This window comes from Pogona vitticeps, chromosome 7, assembly GCF_051106095.1.
Source record: "Pogona vitticeps strain Pit_001003342236 chromosome 7, PviZW2.1, whole genome shotgun sequence".
Classification (NCBI taxonomy): domain Eukaryota; kingdom Metazoa; phylum Chordata; class Lepidosauria; order Squamata; family Agamidae; genus Pogona; species Pogona vitticeps.
Window position 1 is genome coordinate 16,568,424 of NC_135789.1, and position 18,641 is coordinate 16,587,064.

At 48.3% G+C, this 18,641-nt stretch overlaps 1 protein-coding gene across 5 annotated transcripts in view; it reads left to right on the forward strand.

Moving 5' to 3' along the window:
- Positions 1-18,641, forward strand: part of NFIC (nuclear factor I C) — an 80,855-nt gene that overhangs the window by 42,722 nt on the left and 19,492 nt on the right. For 2 of the 5 annotated variants that reach the window (XM_078378849.1, XM_078378848.1), the window contains exons 3-9: positions 6,429-6,503; positions 6,614-6,688; positions 7,918-8,041; positions 8,321-8,445; positions 11,074-11,199; positions 14,196-14,380; positions 14,672-14,887. In XM_078378849.1, the coding sequence (XP_078234975.1) occupies positions 6,429-6,503; positions 6,614-6,688; positions 7,918-8,041; positions 8,321-8,445; positions 11,074-11,199; positions 14,196-14,380; positions 14,672-14,887 (926 nt within the window). The remainder of the gene's footprint in view (positions 1-6,428; positions 6,504-6,613; positions 6,689-7,917; positions 8,042-8,320; positions 8,446-11,073; positions 11,200-14,195; positions 14,381-14,671; positions 14,888-18,641) is intronic. The other 3 variants (XM_072978123.2, XM_072978125.2, XM_072978124.2) reach the window with 2 other exon arrangements.

The following is an 18,641-nucleotide window of genomic DNA, read 5'->3' on the forward strand; positions in this document are numbered from 1 at the left end:
GTTCTTAAGTCAAAACGTTCTTAAGTCGAAGCACCATTTCCCATAGGAATGCATTGAAAACCAATCAATGTGTTCTAAGGGAAGAAAAAAGGCAAAAAGGCAGGGGGAAAAGGCTGGAAATTCTAATTTCCTGCCCCTCTCCCCTGCCTTTTTGCCTCCGGAGGTCTCAAAGGGCTTTCTCTCCCCCCCCCCCGACATCGGGGGGAAACCCTTGGAGATCTCCGAAGGCAAAAAGGCAGGGGGAAAGGGCGGGAAATTCTAATTTCGAGCCCTTTTCCCCTGCCTTTTTTCGTTCGTAGGTCGAGGCTCCGTTCGCAAGTCGATGCCAATTTTTGCAAACAGAGCTGTTCGTAAGTCGAAATGTTCGTAGATAGGGACGTTCGTAAGTCGAGGTCCCACTGTAACTTCCAGAAAAGCTCAGGCTGGGTATTATTACATGTTTGCAAACGGCTCCAGAATCAGGTGGAATTGTGACTAAATTCTCCACCCGTACCTAACTGTGTTTGGTAGGCAACCGTGAACTTCCCTTTTCATCCCTTCTGTCTTGAGGAACCACATGTCTCTTGATGAGCCTGCCAGAGTGTTAAGATCATCAGGGGAGGCCTTTTTCTCAGTCCCATCAGCCTCACAGGCACACTTAGTGGGGGGACATAAGACTAGGCCTCCTCGGCGGCAGCTCCCAGACTGTGGAACTCCCTCCCACTGGGGGCCAGCCTGGCCCCATCTTTGCCGTCCATCTGCCAGGAGTCCTTTCTCTTTAGCAAAAATTTCCTTCAATGATAGCTTGCTTGAGTGAATTTTTAAAACATATTGTTCTATCTTACTACTTGGAATGTGTTTTCAGTCTTGCCTTTGTTTACCCCTTTTTTAAGTGTAATAATTTTTGTTTGTGTCTCTTTTTAATCTTTCTAGACACTTTTTTAAAGGTTTTTTTAAAAATGGTTTCTTAAAGATCTAAGCTGCCTTGGGTCTTTTTTTTAAAGGGACAAAAGTAGGTTAGAAATATTTTAAATTAATAGTTGTGTGTCCCCCCCCCCGCCCTCTTCATTCTGTCTGGGCTTGGAGCCGTTCCTGCCCGTATTTTGAAGACACTCTTGGCAGCTCCTTCCTCTTTGCCCGGACCTGGCGGCCATGTTTGGAAATGAAAAAAAGGACGAGGATCGAAAGAGAGGGATGGGCAGAAAGGCCACTGCACCCGCTCTCCTCCACCACTCCTCGCCAAGGCGAGGAATCGGTCTTGGCACCGATTCCTCGCCTTGGCTCTGGTGCCCGTTTTCTCTCGGGTCGCTGGAGGAATTCATAATTTTCTTTCTACCTCCCAAAGCCTTCCGAGAGTGGAAAGAGCGGAAGAGTAAACCTTTTTCTGGAGGGAGAAAAAGAGTCCAGTCGGACAGGCTATCTCCCTTTTTCAAAATGGTTGCCGGCGGAGTGGAGTGGGGGGGGGAACGGCCGGGGGTTTTGGAGCCGCGCAAGAAGCAGCGGTGGTGGGTGTCAATGAACCATTGGGACAGGAGGAGCCTCCGGGGAATGTTTGGAGGCCTGGAGCAAATTTATTTTTTTGGAGGGGGCCACGTTGATCGTAGCAGGAGCCAAAACTTGCTTCCAAAATAAACAACTCGCGAACTTTGTGTTCTTTCCTTCTCCATCACAAACCCTGCCATTGTTTTTTACTTTCTTCCTCATCCCAGTTTTTAAAAATTAATCGAAAGATTAACAAGATATGAGAAGAAGATGGTATTGAATCCAGGGGGGTGGAGAGAGGTTTAACTCTGACTCTCCCTCCACCACCCCGGGCCAGATGTGGTCACTCTGTTCCTCTGCCTTTTCCTTGTTCCTTTTTTTGGTGTGTGCTAATGGAGAACTGATTTAAAAAAAAACATTTTGGGGGAGGGCAGAGGGACGAGACTCGGTTCCTCCGGTTTGGCCGTTGCATGCAGATAGTTATTTTGTCCGGAGCTGGATTTAGAGTAGTCTGTTGTGTGCATGGCGAAGGCAGCAGGGACCCAAAGGGGTATCCGATCTCCGGGTCTCCCGCCAAGCCTTAAATGTGGTTGCTTCTCTCCCGGGGGGTGGTGGTTTCCGAATCTGGCACAAAATGGCTGCGCAGGGAAATCCGGCAGCCAAAGAGAGCAAGGGGGGAAAGCACGCACAAAATGGCCGCCCCAAGACGTTAATGGAAGAGGCTCCCGAGCCCTCCTTAAGCACTCCGGCGCTCTGAAAACATTCTGTACGGCTTGAGTCTGAGTGTCAGCCTGCATGGATACGCACGATTTTGCACGGGGCCAGAAGGGAAAGGGCTCCAGAAAACTTTTCCCCGATCCAGGGCTCCATTGCTAAAAAAAAGAGAGAAAAAAAGAAATTTGGAAGGGAGGAACAGACTGCCTTGTGCGGTGGGCTTGGAAAACCTCTTGCATTTGGACTGGGTGGCCATGGGTCTTTTCGGAGGTGCCTTCCCCAGCCCGGATCCGCCCCCACGCAACGTTGGCCAGAGGCCGGGGAGTGAAATGCCAAAAAAGCCGAGGAGGCGGAAAGGGGGCGGGCGGGCGGGCGAGGGCGGCATGGGGAGACATGTTCGAGGGGGGGGGCGGGAGGAGACGGAGGCAGGAGAGAGGTGGTGGCAGGGAGCTTGGAGGGGAAAATTTTTGGCCAAGCCAGAGTTTGGCGCAGGCCCAGGTTCGGAGGCCAAGTGCGGGCTGTGACGGAGAGAGGCAATGGCGGGCCAGGATGGAAGCGAAGAAGTGAAAAAAAAAAAATTAAAAACAGAGAGGCTGGCTGTTTTCGGTTCATAGCTCCTCCGCCCATCTTTTTCTCCCCTCGGCAACGATCTTCATGTTGATTAGCCGTGACTCCGCTCGTTCGGGCTCACAAATGCCGTTTGCACAAATGAGCTCGTTGTTCTTAACCCTCTTCCATCCCGAAAGCACTTCCTGGGCGGTGGTAATCCCAAGTCCATGCCAAGAGGTCTGTGGCCAGACAGTGGCCTTGAGATTCGACCCGAGGAAGTGTTTGTGGTCAAGGTACGATGTGCCTGGATGCCCCTCTTGTTCATTCCCTATCTGGACAATTTACTTATGCAGCGCTGCTCTACGGGTTTTCTCTCTTAGGCTCTCAAAGCCTGTTTGCTTCGAGCAGCTCTGCCACCACGATAACCACTTTAACATCTGTGGCTGCATCTTAAGGATTCTTTGGGTTTAGACATTGGGGATAGTTCTTTTCATGTGCCATCAAGACACACACACACACATTTATGGCCACCACCTGAATAAGCGATCTCTGAAATGTCCTCTGCTACCCTTCTCAGTACTTGTAGACTCAAAGCTCGTGGCTTCCTTTAGGGCGTCAGTCCATCTCATATTTTGTTTCCCTCTTTCCCTGCTGCCTTCCGCCTTCGTATTCTTTTTCCAGAGAATGCGCCTTCCCCGTGAGGTGCCCAAAGCAGAACAGCCTCAGTTACCTCATTTTTGCCTCCAGGGAAAAGCAGCATATAAATAAATATAATAGATTGGAGCATCTCTCTTTTCTCTGCTAATGCACACACATGCATTAATTATCATCATCATGAGTCATCAAGTCAATTCTGACTTAGGGTGAGTGTTTTTTTCCCCCAGGATTTTCCAGGTAGAGAGTACTCAGAAAGTGGTTCCCCCTTTAACTTACTTTGGGACTGTGCAGCTGGCCCTAGGCTGACTTTTCTCCCCCAGGAGGCACCGTGGGGGATTCAAACTCCCAAACTCTGGCTCCACAGCCAGACACCTCAACCCCCAAGCTGTCCAGCAGTTTTATAATAATCTTAGAATGGCAGGGCTGGAAGGGACTGTATAGATCAATGGTCCCCAACCTTTTTCGCACCACGGACCGGTTTAGCATGCGGGTGGGGGATTTGCAAGCATCCATGCATGCATGGGTGGGGCATGCGGGCATCCATGCATGTATGTTTGGGGGGCATCCGTGGGGGTGCGTGTGTGCGGAGGAGAGGAGATCTGTTTCCGCGGCCTGGTCCTGCCAAGGCCATGGTCCAGTATCCGGCCGGGGACTGGGGACCCCTGATATAGATAACCAAGCCTAGCTTCTGTCCAGGAGGCCCAGTGGAGGAATTGAACTCCCAACCTCTGGCTCCACAGCCAGAGATTTCAACCCCTGAGCGATTGGGATGAGAATATGGACCTTCTCCCTTGGGTCAGATAAAAACTTGGCCACCTGCTTACAGGGCCCTTTCGTAGCTTTGTTCTGCAGCAGACGGACCCCGTGGCCCTTGCGGGAAAACTCGCACTCGCCTCCGTAGTTTTAGAAAGCCACTTAGAGGGAGAAGAGAGAGAGAGAGAAAAAAGAGAAGCTCCATCAATGATATCCAGGGACGTGTGGATTGAAGCCAAAGGTTGCTGCATTGGAAAGTGAGTTTGTGTGTGTGTGTGTGTTGGTGTGGAAACTGTAGAGGGTTGGGGGAAGCGAGAGAGAGAGAGCAGGGGGCTGTCTAATCCAGATAGTGCTGAGCTCAGCGTCTGCCTCTGACTGCCCAACGAGCCTGATTATTTTTAGATAAGATGGAAAACGGAGAACGAGGAGTTCTCGGGGGCTGTAGCCGGCGCGAGGAGGCGTGAGTTGGGTTCCTGATGAGGAGGAAAAGGCAGGGAGGGGGAGAGGATGGAAGAGGAACGAGGCTCTGCTGCAGTGGCGTTTCCTCGGCTCCCTCCCCGTGGCCCGGCCCCGTGGCACTTCCGTGGAGCGATGGAGATATGCTGCGGAGAGGCTGCCATTGGAAAGCCCTCGAGTCAGTTCATCCCTCAAACCTCCTGCTTCTTCAACTAGGCAGTGGAGGTCATGCTCTCTCTCTCTCTTTTTCCTCCCAGAAAAAGATAATAGAAGAGTTGGGGAGCAGGGGAAGGGTAGGGTCAGGACCCAGGTTCGAATCCCAGCTTGGCCATGGAAAGTCACTGGGAGGTGGGAAAACCGTCCTTGAACATCTCACATGCCCCGGAAATCTTATCCTGGTCACCGTCGCCTCGGAAGTGGCTCGATAATGTGTACAACGCGTGTGTAGAACGACACTGGGTTTAACGTTCCTGAGCCCGTACAGAGTTCCCCTTTGCTTTATAAAGAATGGAATCAAAGAGGGAGTCAAACAGATAGTGTCTATCAAAGACTGCTGTGTCCTTCTCATGATGATGAGACGGTTTCCGTGCATTGATACGGAGTAAGAAATGAGTGTCTCGGCAAAGTAGAGGGAGTGATATCTTTCACCTTCAAATTTAGGTTCATTCCAAGCGAAGCCTCCCAGATGTTGTATTTTTGAACCACTTGCAGGTTGAATTAGGGGGAAGTCGTGCAAGAAAAGAGGTTACGGATTGGGCCTCTTTGGGAACGATCCAGTGTGATCTGTTTCCTGTCAATCACACGATGCACAGAGAAATTAGCTTGCTCAGAGGCCCACATTTTGGGTCCAGCTTTCGGCCTTCTCCCGTTTTGGGGGCCGGGTTAGAATGATTCCCCGTCAGACAGATGGGTGACTTTCAGGGAAATCTCTCCCGTTTAAAATCACCCTTTAGGGTGTGATCAAGTGCGTGCCTTAACAGGAGCTTGCTTGCACCTTCTGTCTTCCCTTGAGTGATGCAGAGTAAATCACACCCTGGATCATGGCCGGTGTTCTTATCTTCACCCTCCTCATTTCCAGATTCTGGCAACCTGTTCTGGCATAACCCACCATGAAACTCAGCTCTTAACTGTGGCTTCTGGGTCATCAGAAGGCAGGAAATATATTGCAGCACAGTATCACCATTGGGTTTGTAAAGACAGGCGTTTTTCACCCCCAGGTTTTAGCAGTGGTGTAAGACAGCCATCTTTTGATATTTCAAACGATAGCGAGATCGAAAGATAGTAATATCAAAACACATGACTAAGGATAGTGGTCTGGGAAGATATTGGTGGTACAGTGGGGTCTCTACTTAAGAACTTAATCCGTATTGGAAGGTGGTTCTCAAGTTGAAAAGTTCTTATGTTGAATCTGCATTTCCCATAGGAATGCATTGAAAACCATTTAATCCGTATCTGCTCTTTTCCGTCCATAGAAACTACTGTACTGCAATATTAATCTTTATTCCCGTACCGCTACTGTGTTTTGGAAGATGAGATTCCTGGGAGAAGACAATAAGGTTAGGAAAAGTTGAAGGGAGCAGGAAAAGAGGAAGTCCTAATCTGAGATGGATTGACTCTCTAAATGAGCTGCCTTAAAGCCGTTGCGACTTGACACCGTGCACCACAAACGCGCCATGTTTAACTTACTGTAGTTTGAGCATCACCGTTTTTTAAAGTAATTTCCTAAGTTCCTGTGGGGGGGGGGAAAGAATCACACGCGAGTGAGCAAATAGAGGGCAGTGTGTGTTCGCCTTCTGAGCAAATCTGGAACTTGTATCCTGCTTCTCTTTCTTTTAAAGATTCGGATCAAAGCAGTAGTCCAAGGACGGGCATCGCTTCCGATCAAGAAGACAGTAAACCGATCATCACGCTGGGTAAGCGCACAGGCGGGGGGGGGGTTTCCTAAAAAAAGGGGGGTCTTCTGGTCGGGAGAGGGTTCATCTTGGAGCAGGCTTTGAATGGGTTCGAACCTTCTTTTTCATAGATGCCACCGATTTCCAAGAGAATTTTGTCACGTCGGGAGTCTTCAGCGTCACCGAGCTAATCCAGGTTTCCCGGAGTGAGTAGCCTGCCGCTGGTTCTTTACTGACTCGTGTTTCTTTGAGTCGAGGATAAGTCTTGTGTTCCTGGGAAGTGAGACACACATGTCGGGGGGGGGGCTTTTGCGTTGACTCAGGAAGGCCTCCCTCACAGGGACGTTGTGCATCTGGCGGGCAAACAAATACATCCAGCGGTGGCCTTCGGGAGAAAAGAGAACAGCGGCCTGGGGGCATCTCTCCCTTAAATTAGTTGGGCACACATGATTTGCAGGGTTTGAGAAACACCATACATTTTATGTGCCCAACTAAATTTAGTTGGAAGATTTTCGAACAAATCCTCATATCCAAGAGGGGGAGAAACGCGGAGCACAGTTTTAAATGAAACACTCTGATATTTCATGCTTATGGCCTGTTTCACTGCCATCAAACACCCCATGATGAGGGAGGTAAATCTTTCCTTGAAAGAATAGTATACAGTAATTCTATTTTTTTTAAAAAAAAATCTTACTGTTATGACTACAATTTTCAGCATCATTTGTGTTAAGTTAGCCAATGGGAACTTACCAGTTAAGTTACAACTGTGATCTCCCTTAGCTTGACCACATGATTGGAAAAAGATATGGATGACAAGTAAACTGGCTACTTGTGGCTAAGTGTTGTGAACTAGTTACATTTAACCAGTTGCTGCAAATTTACATGTAACCAAATTATTGCACACTAGCTACTTGCAACAAATTAATCTAAGGTAGTTACTTACGACCTTTTGTTGGAAATTAGTTACTTGTGACCAATTGTTGCCAACTAGTTGCCTGCAACCAGTTATTGCAAGCTAGTTACTTGTGACCAATTGTTGGAAATTAACTACTTATAACTAATTCTTGCAAATTAATTACTTGCAACAAATTATTCCAAGCTAGTTACTTGTGACCAATTGTTGCAAATTAGTTACTTGTGACCAATTGTTACAAACCAGTTACTTGTGCCTAATTATTGCCAACTAGTTATCTGCATCCAGTTATTGCAAGCGTGTTACTTGTGACCAATTGTTACAAATTATTTACTTATCTTGCAAACTAGTTACTTGCAACCAATTATTCTAAACTAGTTATTTGTGAGCAATGACTGCAAGCTAGTTACTTGTGAGGGCTTATTTCTGCACTGCCTACAGTACCCTGTACCCCACCCCCAAACTTTCGAGATCGACCACCACATCTGGTTTTTCTTACTACGTTGTCTGTGTCTCTCGCAGCACCGGTTGTGACCGGCACAGGGCCAAATTTCTCCCTCGGCGAGTTGCAGGGGCACCTTGCCTACGATTTGAACCCCTCGAGTACGGGGATGAGGCGGACGCTTCCCAGCACGTCTTCCAGCGGGTAAGTCTGCCGTCGGTGATAAGGATGGGTTTGCTCAGATTCTCAATGAGGAAGGAGGCGAGTTTGGTGTGGAGTTCGGTGCGAATTTTGAGCGAATTCTCGACAACTGGATGACACACTGAGAAAAGTGTGGCTCTGTTCCGTCTCACTCTTGTGCTGGAGGTGAGACTTTTCACAGGGCTTAAAGGATCCTCGGATCGGGTCTAGACAGCCCAGACCAATGAGAGATTGAACATTCTTTCAGGGTAACAATGCTTTTTCTTTCTCCCTCTGTTTAAGGAGTAAACGGCATAAGTCCGGGTCTATAGAGGACGATCTGGAAGCCAGCCCGGGAGGCGAATACTATACATCCCCGAGTTCCCCCACAAGTAGCAGCCGCAACTGGACAGAAGACATGGAAGGGGGTAAGTGAGGTGGCCTCCGGTCTGAGGACGGTGGGGTTCAGGGTTCATGGAGGGACTTCAGATTCACCTCCGTGGCTTCAGGGAAGTGTGGTGTGATGGGTAGAGCGCCAGGGGAGGTCTCGGGAGAGCTCGGTTCAAATCCCAGCACGTCCAAAGAAGTTCGTGGGCACGGTGAACTGGAAGTGGTCACGCGACCCAGAGGTTCTTGGACTACCACTCCCAGAAGCCTTCACTACCCTCTGTGTGCTGGCCAGGACTTCTGGGAGTTGGAGTCCAAGAATATCCGGGGACCCAAGAGTGGGAACCGCTGCTGTAGAAGGTCCCCAACTGTCTCGATTGCTTGAGCCAACTTGATCTGCCTTGGCTGCCTCTTAGAGGATGCTGGGATTTGTGGTCTGAGAAGGAGCTGGGTCATCTTCTGTTTGGTCTTGGGTCGAGTTACACCCTCAGGGGTGATGATACGTATTTTTGGAGTTTGGATTTTTCAGAACACCATGTACCAGGTGGCTAGTTTTGAGTTTTGATGTTTCTGCCATCATAGTTTAAGATGTTTAAGATGATGAGTGATTCTAATGGAATGGTTTTGCCCATAGATTTGGGGAAAAACCAACCCTGGTGGGCCACAAGTGGCCAAATGCTGTGGCCGGCCAGCCCTCCAGAAGTAGAGATTTGCTTCTAGAGTAAAGTGTAAATACTTCACACCTTTTTTTTTATCAGGAAATCTGAGAGTTTTTGAAGTAGGAACAAGGTTTGGGGTTTCTAAGATAGGAAGACCACTCCTGGATTCATGGGTAGACGATGGCGTGGTCTCCACCAGAGTCCAAGGCTAGAAGTGTTCCTCCCAAACTAGCCCATCGTGGTTGGTATTGAACAACTGACCCACAACCACCAACTAGCCAGTTAAGTTTGTTCCTCTTAACTTGTGGAATGCCCAGGGTTTTCTACAATGTTCCCAATTGCCAAGGTGGGTGAATTCGTATTCTGAGCCAGGTGATTGTGAATATCAGCAAGGTTGCTAAACCTCTTTCCAGGAGGTGGGGAAAAAGTGTTTTGGTGTGATCATCATTTAACGACTCATTCTTAATGTGTTTCGGTAATCTTTGGGGAAATGGGCCAGGGTTTGAAATCAGCCTGGTGTTCTTTTTGCTTTTTGTGTTTCGTTTTGGAAATTTTGTGGATTTTGGTCGTGGTTTATCTCAGAATCAGTGATTTAGAAATAGATTCCTCTTTTCTGGGGTATGGTTGTATCTGCCTGGGGTACTAATGTCAGATTGATTCCACTTTAATCTCCCGTCTCCGTCCCATGGCATGCTGGGAGGTTTTGGAATATTCTCATTTTTGGCTGGGAATCAGGGATATACACCAGAGTGAAGGATTTTGAGTCCCCTGCCAAACTACAAAGCCCAGAATTCCATAGGAGGGAACCAGGGACCATTAAAGCAGTACTGAACTGATCTAATTCTGTTACTGAAGATTAGAGAAGGAAAATACTGCTTAGTTTATTCTTGCAGAGCAAGAGCAAAAATTTTTAAACGTTTTATGCCTGTTGACTATAATACCAAAATGTAGGTTCTTCTTTATTTACTATCCTTCCTTCCTTCTTTTCTTCCTTCCTTCCTGGGATTTTTTAAAAAAAATTGTGGATATTTGTGCACATTTTCAGCCAAGCTCCGTATCTCCACAAATTTCTTCTTTTCTTGCTTTAAAATGTTTTTAACCCCACTTGTCTTCTTTTAAAAAAAGAGGACGGAAGGCAGCTATCATCATTAACAGCACATTATTAAAAGCAGAAGACAGTAGATTATCCATATATGTGGCGAGAGAAGGTGCACGATTTGTTTCCTGGAGAGAGGCTGTGTGTTTGGATGCTTTGCACGAAGCGGTTTATTTCAATCCTTGTACTGGATGTTCTGTCAAATCCTTCCAAATGAGCGCCGGAGAAAGACCTAAACCCTTTAGCGGTCCTGCCTAAACCCACTAAGCCGGCATGTGAGGGTAGGAGATGATCTCCGTCTACCCCTCTCTTACTCGCTCACACGCTGGTGTGCACCTGGGAGACTGCGAAAAAGGAACGTCTTATGGACTACTGGTCCCATCTGGACTGGCTGGAGGGGATGCTGGGATTTTGTAGTCACTTTCCCGGGCTTTGGTGGGGTACGCGGAACAGAAGCCTCCAGGGAGAGATACCTCCTAACTTTTGTTCCCCTAACGGCTGTGATAGGATGCCCCCCAATATTCGCAGTCATTGATCGATGGGGCAATGCAACAGCATGAGGGGGGCCCCACCCCAGAGGGATCTCGGCCGAGCCACAGATTCAAAGTGGCTTTCGGCGGCCCCGTCCAGCTCCCTTCCCTGACGAATCCAGCAATTTTTTTTTGGTGGTGCCTCATGCTTCCTAGCCATGAAATGGGACCGAAAGGAAGCAAAGCAGGGCCCATTCGATAGCTCTAGGATCCCAGTGCGAGAGACCGGACTCCGATAGCGGTTTTGTGTTAGGCCGAGCTCTGAAAAGCAAGCCTTGGCTAAGACAAGACAACCAGAATGTTTGTTCGCTGGGCAAGTCATTGCCGACCACCGCTGAGGTGAATAATGCTTTGTTCGGCTGATTCTTCCACTTTTCTTCCCAGGCATCTCCCCGACGGTGAAAAAGACAGAAATGGACAAGTCTCCTTTCAACAGCCCTTCACCGCAGGACACGTCCCCTCGGCTCAGCTTCACCCAGCACCACCGTCCGGTCATTGCCGTACACAGTGGTACGTCCGCCGTCTCTGGGTTGGGTGTGGGCAAGTGTCAGGGCAAAGACCCGCTAGGGAAGGAGCGGCTTGGCGCAGGTCGGTGGGTAAGGAGGGGCGGTTCTCGAGGCCGGCTGGTGACTCCGATTGTTGCGGGAGGGCCGGATCCATTCTGGCTTTTAGTCCAAACCATCAAGGGGGAGGCATTGCCTTTCCCGTTTCGAAAGATTCCCCCGTGTGGCGGTTTTGTTTTCATTCTCCTCAACTCCCCGCAAGTAGACAAGCAGCACCTCAGGAAAGTGAGAGGCTTTAACACCACTCCTTGGCTGTGCTCACTTTCCACAGCTGAGGGAATGTGGGTTTTGTTTTCTACCTCAGGTACAGAAAAAAGTCATCTCTCTCTCCCCACCCCCACCCCTTATGCTACGACCTTTTTGCCACCATTCTGACCGGTACAGGATTCAAGGGTTGCAGTGATAAGCTTTTACATTCAAGGATTTCTACCCAACAAACACATGGTTTATACATACCTAAGAAACACATCTTTCTGGCAACACACTCGCCCTTACCTTCAGATGTCAACTATTGTCATTGGGTCGCTTCCTGTTGCGTTCTCTAGTTGCATTCCTCTTTCACCAGTCTAAGAGGTATTTTAAAGATGAATGATCTGTCCGTCTCCTGTCTTAGTGGGTGGATCAGCTTACCAACGAATTAATGTTCTAAATCAGCACATTTCTGTAATGCTAAATGTGTTAGCACGAGAGTGCGAATTTCCGTACATTACAGATGCCATGCTCGGGCTTAACAGGGAGAAGTGCAAAGTTGTCTACCAAGAGAAAAACCCAAATGTAGTTACAAGCTGCGGGATACTTGGCTCAGTGATACTCAGAGTGAAAAGCATCTTTGAGTTGTCGTAGTCCGCAAGCTAAAGATGAGCCAACGGTGAGATGTGTCTGCAAAAAAGGCCAATGTGATTTTCAAATTCATTGAAAGTAGTTTCCAGATTCCATGAGGGGCTAGTTCCCTGATATTCAGCCCTGATCTGTTCTGGACAGTTCTGGACACCGCACTTGAAGAAGGATGATGACAAACTGGAGCAAGTTCAGAGGAGGGCAAGAACGACAATCAAGGGGCTGGAAACCAAGCCTTACATAAGGATGAAAGATGGAAAGAACTGGGTCTGTTTAGCCTTGAGAAAAGAGGATGGAGGGGAGACAGGAGAGTACTCTTCAAAGACTTGAAAGGCTGTCCTACAGAGGAGGGGCAGGATTTGTTCTTGATCTTCCCAGAGTGAAGGACACATCAGAATGGGTTCAAGTTACAGGAAGCCAGATTTTGACTGAATATCATAAAAAATGTTTGCAGACTTTAGCCAACAATACCCCAATACTTTCAGATGCCTGTATTCACTTTGAATATGAAATAATGGCTTCTCTTGGATGTGATGAAGATGGAGGAAGTGGCTGGGTGGGGCTAAGTGGCATGGGAGATGCAAGGTGTTATGGGACTGGTGGTTTCCTGAGACGCATCCTGCATGGGACATAATAGCCAGGGAGATCCCCCCCCACAGACCCATAACGCCTTGCATCTTCCATGGAATTTAGTCCCCACTGAGTCATCACCATGTCTGGGGGAAAAAACAAGCCATTTATATCTCAGCTGAAAGAAACTACAAGACTCCCTTAAAGGGGTGGTTTTTCTTCTTTTGGCTAAAACCTTCAGAAGTCTGGCTGGGCAATTTCTCTGAAGTTCTGTGGACATGAGCCCATGATTTCCAGAAATCCCAAGCCTACCGCCCTCCGGTGTCTCTGGGAAATGATCTTCTTTTTGATGTGTCTAGATAGGGAGAGTAATTTTAGGAGAAGAAACCTGAGTTTTTTTGTCCATGCAATGGCTTCAGAAATCTAACCACTCCTGTGGCCGAACTCCTGGCTCAGACAGAAGTGTTTGCACGTGACTCGTTCTCTCCCTTCTGGCTTGGCAGCCCCGTCTCTGTGACATTGGAATGACCATCCCAAGTAGAGAGATTCGATTGAATGTGTTAGATTGAATCAAGTTACAACGTTTGTATTTTGCTTTTTAATGGCGCTGTTGAAATCACGGCTTTAAAAAAGTTATGTATGAAAGGCATCCGTTGATGCGCCCTTCTGTTCGATGCAGAAGTAACCGTTGTGTTAAATAACATGCGTTCAACTAATGTGTTATTTCCAAGCTTTGCCCCGTGTCATCACTATGGCCCTGTTCTCTGACATCAGAGAAAAGCAAAGTGTGTTGCTTGTATACCATTCTATTGGGTGGCTCATAGTTTAATTATGAAGGTTACACATTGCCCCACTCCATTTCCAGTGTGCTGGGAACTCAGTTTACTGACCTCAGAGGGAGGGAAGGTATGCTGCGTCGACCTTGAGCTGACTACCTGAGCCCGTTGGGATCGAACTGAGGTTGTGAGCAGAGTCTTGACTACAGTACTGCAATTTAACCATTGTGCCACGAGGCTCACCATGGCCTTGCCCTCTGCTTTTAGGTTTAGATCCTGAAATTTCAGGGGATGAGATGTTGCAGGAAGCAGTAAACCTAACAGTGTGAGATGCAAGGAGCTAGAGGCTGAGAGGATGCAGAGGGTAAACCAAACAGTGTGAGATGCAAGGAGTGAGAGGATGCAGAGGGTAAACCTAACAGTGTGAGATGCAAGGAGCTAGAGGCTGAGGGGATGCAGATGGAGAGAAAGAGTCACATGCAAACACTTCTGTCTGAGCCAGGAGTGTGAGATGCAAGGAGTTAAGAGGATGCAGAGGGTCAGAGGTTGAGTAACTGGGTGATTGAGGGTGGGGTTTAGAAAGTGGCCAGCTTTGTGACTTCTTTGCCTCTAGAGGCAGAGAAGGTAGACGACGTTGGAGGGATGGCTAAGGTGCCCGCTTTGCCCCACCTTCCATGATCTCTGCTGCAGGTGCCCGGGAACAGAAGGGGCCGGTTGACGAAGGCCGCCCAGTCTCCTCTCTCTCTCTCCCTCCCTGCAGGTATTGCCCGAAGTCCCCACCCGTCTTCCGCGCTGCACTTCCCCACCACCTCGATCCTGCCCCAGACAGCGTCCACCTACTTCCCGCACACAGCCATACGGTACCCGCCTCACCTGAACCCCCAGGATCCCCTGAAGGACCTCGTCTCGTTGGCCTGCGACCCGTCCAGTCAACAGCCAGGACCGGTAAGGCATCGCCAGGGTGGCGTCTGTCCGGTGCCCCTGCCTCCCTATGGGGGTCGGGGATGCCGGGCTGCTTGGGGTGTGCTGCTTGGAATGCACAGGGGCAAAGAGAACCGACAAGTCAAACTAAAGTCTTCCCACTTTTTCTTGAACCTCATGAGGACTACAGCCTTAATTTATTTTCTGTTTTGGATTTAAGAAGTTTCCTGACTGTAAAATAGCGGTGGCGGGAACATTCGGTTTTGCTTTCTCCCTTTTTTTAAAACCCTTGATTCTTTCCCTCTTGAACGTCAGGGGGAAAATCTTGGCACCTTCCTCAGAAATGAACTGAAACAAGAGCCTCACCCGTTTGCGTTGGCCTTACTCTGTAAGCACAGCTGTTCACAATATGGAGAAGATCGCGCTCTATCGGTTGGACAGACTTGGGTTAAAGTCGAACCAGTGTGTGAGGAGGGAAAAGGCAACCCTAACTCATCTTTGGCAGAGACGAACACACAGGCACTTGAAAGAGTTAAGCATTCCAAACACATTATTACCATTATTATTATTTGCGCTCTCCAGCTTTTTCCAGGCCTAAGATTTGCGAATTTCTGAAAATTCGTTGTAAAAAAAACAGACAAATGGGTTTAGATTCTCTCCCTTATTGTTGCCATCAACCCCACCTTGTCCCTGCAGTGGGGCATAGGTGACGTGGGAGAAACAGAGCTGGGTGTGACAAACCCAGACCTATTGGGATATGTCACACAGTTACACTAAGCTGCCACCAACCATTCCCTATAAGAAGTCACACAGACCAGGGATGGATTTTTAAACAAATAAAAGAATAAGGTTTATTTAAATACACACAGGGAAAAATAAACAATCAGGTGAATAGGATGAAGTAACGTGGCTTATTCTCACTCATACAAGCATACAGTTTGGTTCACACAGAACCCTTAACTTGAAGCACAGACCCTGAACCTATCAGTTCTGGCTAACCAACAGACACCTGAACCTATCAGGTTGGTACTCTGACACACAGAAGTACCCTGTCTGACACACAGACTCCCACAACAGCTTCTTCTTCCCAGCTGCTGCTTCGTCACCACCCAGTGTCTCTCAGCATCTCTTAAACTCTCCACACAGGCATCACATATTTATACAGTACAGCCCCTCCTCCTGATGTCCCGCCTTCCACTCCCCATAGGATGGAACTTTCCCTCCAAACCCATGACAGACAGGTAACATCAGTGCTGTATGTAACACCTCCCCTCTTTATAAGTTGTTTTGTAGGGGGAAAGCTAAGGTGCTTTTCACCAAAAAAACAACCTGAATAAAACATACAACAACAGTTATACATACCATACCATATCATACTTACTTATACTTACACTCTAAGTTAACCATAGCAATTATGCATTTAAACATTTACCATATACAGTACATCAATTTACCTTTATTCATACAAACCAAATTCAAAAACAGGTACATTTAACTTTTTGTCACCAATATATACACATAGTCCATGTTTCTTTCGCCGTCTTCAATCTTCAGGTCTTCTTGATAAGGCGTCAGCAACACAGTTCACTGACCCTCTGACCACCTTCACTTCAAAGTCATAGTCCTGTAGGTTTAAAGCCCACCTCATAAGTTTGCTATTGTGGGTTTTCATTGTCTTTAACCATTGCAATGGTGAATGGTCAGTACACAGAACAAAATGTCTTCCCCAGATGTAAGGCTTGGCCTTCTGGATCGCGTAGACTATGGCCAAACACTCCTTCTCCACGGTTGCCAAATGTCTCTCACCTTTTTGAAGTTTCCTACTCAGGTAGGACACTGGATGCTGGTCACCATTCTCATCCTCCTGGCACAGAACTGCTCCTACCCCGCTGTTAGACGCATCGGTGTAGATGATGAACTCCCGGTCGAAGTCTGGAGCACGCAGGACAGGATAGTTGATTAACGCCTCCTTCAACCTCTGGAACGCCGCCTCACAGTCGCTGGTCCACGGGATGCGGTCATCAGCCTTCTTCCTCGTCAGATCGGTCAGCGGAGCCGCAATCTCGCTAAACCTCGGGATGAACTTTCTGTAGTAGCCCACCAACCCAAGAAATGATTTGACCTTTTTCTTGGTGTTGGGTCTAGGCCAATCACGAACAGCTTCTATTTTGGCCTCCAGGGGTTTTATTACTCCTCCCCCTACCATGTGACCCAAGTATTTTATTTCTGGGCTACCCAGCTGACACTTGCTGGCCTTTACTGTTAGCCCTGCTGCACTTAACCTCTGCAGCACTAACTCCAGGTGTATCAGGTGATCTTCCCAGGTATTACTGAAGATCCCTATGTCGTCAATGTAGGCCACTGTAAAGTCACTGAGCCCTGCCAAGGTCTGGTCCATCAGCCTTTGGAATGTGGCTGGTGCATTTCTGAGACCAAAGCTCAGGACTCGAAACTCATAGAGACCAAAAGGGCTGCAAAAGGCAGTCTTTTCTTGATCCCTGGGATCAATTCTTAATTGCCAATATCCCTTTACCAGGTCCAATGATGAGATGAACCGACAACCTCCTATGGTTTCAATCAGGTTGTCTAGCCTGGGCATTGGGTAGGCATCAGGAGTGGTTACACGGTTTAATTTCCTGTAATCAACACAAAACCTAATGCTCCCATCAGGCTTGTCCACAAGGACTATCGGAGAGGACCAAGGACTAGAAGAGGGGACGATTATGTTCTCCCTAAGCATCTCGTCCAGCTCCTTCCGCACCTTGTCCCTATAGGGTCCCGTTACTCGGTATGGGGATACTGCCTGCGGGGGTGCATCCCCTGTGTGGATCCGATGCATCACTCCCTTCACTATCCCCGGCTTGTTGGAAAACACCTGTTGATATTTACTAAGCAGCATTTTTAGTTCTTGCTGCTGGTCTTGGGTGAGTGCAGGACTGATCTTTACCTCCTCTGGGTTGTATTTTACTTCCCCTCTACCCTCCCAGAAGGGTAATTCAGCTTCCTCACTCTCAGCTGCTTTTATCGCGAATAAAACCCTCTGTTCCCCTCTGTAGTAGGGTTTTAGGGCATTCACATGAACCACCCTCCTTGCTTGGTTCTCCTCCTGCTCTATTAGGTAGTTCAGGTCTGACATCTTGGAAATGACCCTATATGGTCCTGCCCATTTGAGCTGCAGTTTATTCTCTCTGCAGGGCCTAAGCCAAAGCACTTCCTCCCCTGGGTCAAAGTGCCTCTCTCTAGCTTTGCGGTCATACCATGTTTTCTGTCTGACCTTCTGAGCTTGCAGGTTTTCTGCTGCCAGCTCTAGATTTCTCTTTAGGTCATTCATCAAGGTGTCTATGTATGTCACAACGTCTTGTGGGTCATCCTGGGTGATCTGCTCCCAATTTTGTTTGATCAAATCAAGGGGCCCTTTCACCCCTAAGTGTGCAGCAAACATGTCAGAGTGACCCCTTTGTAAGATCATGGGGCGATACTTTTCAGGTACCACCAGCTGACTTCTGATCCCATCTCCCCCTTTTGAGATATTCCTCAGGGTCTCTCTATATAAAATCCCCTTTTCCTCCAGAAATCTCACTGGGGTTTCAGGTGTTAGCTGGGCGTCAGTCACCTGTTCAAAACACTTTTGGAGAGTGGCGTCTGCCTTTTGCTCCTGTCCAAATCTGCTGTCTGTGGTTAAGGTTTCCACCACAGCTTCTGAACTCCCCTCTGCTTCCGTCTCTGGCTCATCATTACCCCCCTGAACTGTCCCCGTGGTGGCTTGTGAGCGTGTAACCACTAGCACCCGTTTCACATGTTCAGCCAGGTCATTTCCCACGAGCACGGCTGCTGGCAGAGTCGATGAAATCGCTAGCCGCCAAACTCCCCTCCAGCCTTGAAAGTTGACAGGTACCTCTGCTACTGGCAGAGAGATTACCTGCCCCTCAGTCCCTGCCACCTTCATGCTCTCATTTGGGATTATAAACTCCCTAGGGATGATATCTGGATGGCACAGGGTTACCTGGGAACAAGTGTCCCGCAGCCCCCTATACTGACGGTCAAGTATTCCTACGTCCACCCCTGCTGTCTCAAACAACTGAGAATCTGTTTTCACCAGCAAGCAGCGCTTTACCTCCACAAGAGGACCATTTTCCTCAGCCAGATCAGCAGCGGTAGCTGTTCCAGACTGAGTAGCCATGGCAACAGGCTCCCTCAGTGAGACTGAGCCTTGCTCTTTCTGGACACAGAACACAGCTTTTGGCTTGGTTCCACTAGACTCCTGAGGCACCATTCCTTTTAGCTG